General features: G+C 67.2%; 1 protein-coding gene across 1 annotated transcript in view; it reads right to left on the bottom strand.

Moving 5' to 3' along the window:
• Window positions 1-1,137, bottom strand: part of LOC102368069 (serine/threonine-protein kinase MRCK gamma) — an 18,873-nt gene that overhangs the window by 17,404 nt on the left and 332 nt on the right. The window contains exons 2-3 of the mRNA XM_025214923.1: window positions 824-1,015; window positions 195-278 (exon numbers count right to left, since the gene is read on the bottom strand). Coding sequence (XP_025070708.1) covers window positions 195-278; window positions 824-1,015 — 276 coding nt within the window. The remainder of the gene's footprint in view (window positions 1-194; window positions 279-823; window positions 1,016-1,137) is intronic.

Genomic DNA, 1,137 nt, shown 5'->3' with positions numbered 1-1,137 from the left:
GGGTCCTGGGTATGGGAGGGGCCAATCTGGGGCTGGGGAGTCCTGACCTGGGGTTCAGGCAGGTGTCAGGGTTTGGGGGGGCCCTGATATGGACAGGGGGCTTGGAGCGGGCTCAGGGTTGGGGGGACCTGCTATGGGACTCATGGGGGTCTCAGGCTTTGGGGGTCCCCAGTGGGGGTGGGGGTCCCTGGTACCTCAGCACGCTTCAGCATCTCCCACTTGTGCAGGATCTTCATGGCGTAGACGCGGTCACTGCCCCGCAGCCGCACCACCGCCACCTGGGGGGGACGGGGTTGGAGAGCACCCGGGGACCCCAAAAACCTCCCCCCAAAAGGTACCCATGTTGGGGCACGGCACCCCGGCGCCCCTCGGTGGCAGCAGGCAGGACTGCACTGGGGATTCAGCCCCCATAGGGGCAGGGGGCAGAACTGCAGGGCCTGTGGACCCCCTCCCCTGTAGCCCCATAGGGGCAGGGGCAGAACTGCAGGGCCTGTGGACCAACTGCAGGGCCTGTGGACCCCCTCCCCTGTAGCCCCATAGGGGCAGGGGCAGAACTGCAGGGCCTGTGGACCCCTCCCCTGTAGCCCCATAGGGGCAGGGGGCAGAACTGCAGGGCCTGTGGACCCCTCCCCTGTAGCCCCATAGGGGCAGGGGGCAGAACTGCAGGACCTGAGACCCCCCCATACCCCCAGAGGCAGTGTCAGGTACTGCAGGGCCTGTGACCCTCCTCCCTAGCACGCCCAGGGTAATGGGGTAATGGGCAGGACTGCAGACAGGGCAAGCTCTACCGCCAGCCCCAAATGAACCCCCCCGGGACACTCACCTCCCCATAGGCGCCGCGGCCAATGACCTTGAGGATCTCAAAGTCGTCCCGGCTCAGCTGCAGCTCCTTCACCTGCTCCACGAAGGGGGTGGCTGGGATGGAGGGGCCAAGGAGGCAGGGGTCAGTCAAGGGGGAGCACCAGGAGAGGGAGGGGAGTGGGAGCCCGGAGGTGTAGAGAAGGGGCCCGGACGCCTGGGTTCTCCAGTTTGGGGACAGCAGTGGGGTCTGGAGGGTCAGAGCAGGGGGGCTGGGAGCCAGGACACCTGGGTTCGATCCTAGGCCTTGAGAAGGGAGTGGGGGCTCCTGGGGCACAG

This window comes from Alligator sinensis, unplaced genomic scaffold (assembly GCF_000455745.1).
Source record: "Alligator sinensis unplaced genomic scaffold, ASM45574v1 scaffold1302_1, whole genome shotgun sequence".
NCBI classification, from domain to species: Eukaryota; Metazoa; Chordata; order Crocodylia; family Alligatoridae; genus Alligator; species Alligator sinensis.
This window is presented reverse-complemented; position numbering and strand designations above follow the sequence as displayed.